Raw genomic sequence first — 2033 nt, 5'->3', positions numbered from 1 at the left:
AAAAAAAAAAGAGTGAAACTGGCCAGGTGCAGTGGTTCACACCTGTAATCCTAGTACTTTGGGAGGTCAGGGTGGGAGGGTCACATAAGGCCAGGAGTTCTCAAGACCAGCCTGAGCAACATAGTGAGACTCCGTCTCTACAATAAATAAAAAATTAGCTGTGTAAACATCTGTACCCCTATAATATGCTGAAATAAAAAAAATTAAAAAAACTAAAAATTAGCTGGGGCATCACCACACCTATAGTGCCAGCTACTCAGGAGGCTGAGACAGGAGGATTGCTTGAGCCCAGGCGTCTGGAACTGCAGTGAGCTATGATGCCACTGTACTCTAGCGTGGGCAAGAGTGAGACCTTGTCTCATTCATTCATCCATGCATACATACATTCATACATAGATACACAAATAGAGTGAGACTGAGAAGCTGATTTTATTAGGTCTGCCAAATTTAACCTGCCCTGCTTGCATTTGGTAACTTGCCTTTTGTTCTTGTTTTTCTCCCATGTACCTAAAAGCCATGACACTAAAAGCTATAATTTAACCTTCATTGGCTCCCTTATACATAATATTTCCGATGTATATGTCGCCATGGTAATGGTGGCTTAGACTGTTTTTCAGCAACTTGGGGGTAGCTCCTGTCCAGTTCAAACAGGTTGAAACCGCCGACCTTTCAACTAGATCTGTATAAATGACCGAGAGGTGGCCTTCTGATGTCAGAGGGCCGAAAACTCCTCCCTCAGATCCCACTAATAACACCATTTTCTGAACATGTGTCCTATAAAGAGCCATGAACCCCAACCACGCTTGCATAGATCACCCATTACTTCACTTTCCCCACTGCCAATCACTCTTCCCCATTCCTTAGACCACCACACTTCTCTAACCCATAAATATCCCTAAGCCTTTTCTTCAGGGAGGCAGATTTGAGAGCTGTTCTCCTGCCTCCTCACTGGGCTTCCCTGTGAGTAAATCTTTTCTCTTTTACAAAACTGGTCGTCACAGTGATTGGTTTACTACACGTGGGGAGAATGAACCTGGACAGTGTCAAGAGGAAATGGGAATTAAAAAATACATACCAGTGAGCTCATTAATTTTCTTGAGAAGTTGTTGAATGTCATCCTCGACCTGCTTGATCTGTCTAGAGTAAGTGCTCTGACCCTAGGTGATGAAGATCAGTTTAATTAGAACATCAAGATGCCAAAAACTTATAAAGCTAGATAAAAGTTTTTAAATTACAACTTCAATAGCTATTATTGCCCCAAAGCTTGTGAAATGAAAGTAGAGAGGGAGTATATCATTTTCAGAAGTATTACTGAACCAATAATTCCCCTTAAACAGACAACCCAACATCATGTAAGATAACAAGTAAAAATCATGCCTGAAATTATGCAGAACTATAGATCCATTTCTATGCATTACAACTTCCCATTTCAGACATAATACAGTTATACTTTTTAAAATAGTAAACAATTATATAAATTATTTCAAATACCTTTCAATATAGTACCACACTTTAATCACAAATAGTATAAAAATAACATATAAGCTTAGACATGCTAAACACTCTAATCTACTATAGACAGAAACTTTACGTAGGTAAGTTTTTTCAGTGAAGATTACTATGAACTGCTAGAAATTCTTTTCTAATTATTTTGGAAGGACAGTACCAAAACACCTTTTATTTAAACATAAAATATCTGCACTTTGTAAACAGTGAAAAGACTTACATAAGTTTTCAGCAAGGCGATATCCCCCTCATCCAGAGCTAAAAGAAGAGAGATAATACAAAGAGAGATGATACATGAGATTAAAAAAAAACTAGAGCTGACCAACTTTCCCTATTCATTTCAAACTGTTCTGAGTGCCAAAAATTGAGCAAAATTATGAAGATATAAATACAATCATCAAATAGTTCCTGGATTCAAGGAACTTTTACCTAATTGAGGGGAATGAGGATTTAAAAAGTACACAATGTACACAATTACATATTTTATATATTTTATATAGTATATATAAAAAACACATCCATTAAGG

At 37.3% G+C, this 2033-nt stretch overlaps 1 protein-coding gene across 1 annotated transcript in view; it reads right to left on the bottom strand.

The window, feature by feature from the left end:
* PSMC2 (proteasome (prosome, macropain) 26S subunit, ATPase, 2) overlaps positions 1–2033 on the bottom strand; it is a 16992-nt gene that overhangs the window by 9129 nt on the left and 5830 nt on the right. Inside the window, exons 2-3 of the mRNA XM_012650323.1 lie at positions 1727–1764; positions 1076–1157 (exon numbers count right to left, since the gene is read on the bottom strand). Coding sequence (XP_012505777.1) covers positions 1076–1157; positions 1727–1764 — 120 coding nt within the window. The remainder of the gene's footprint in view (positions 1–1075; positions 1158–1726; positions 1765–2033) is intronic.

Source organism: Propithecus coquereli, unplaced genomic scaffold (assembly GCF_000956105.1).
Source record: "Propithecus coquereli isolate 6110/MARCELLA unplaced genomic scaffold, Pcoq_1.0 Scaffold32, whole genome shotgun sequence".
Lineage (NCBI taxonomy): Eukaryota > Metazoa > Chordata > Mammalia > Primates > Indriidae > Propithecus > Propithecus coquereli.
This window is presented reverse-complemented; position numbering and strand designations above follow the sequence as displayed.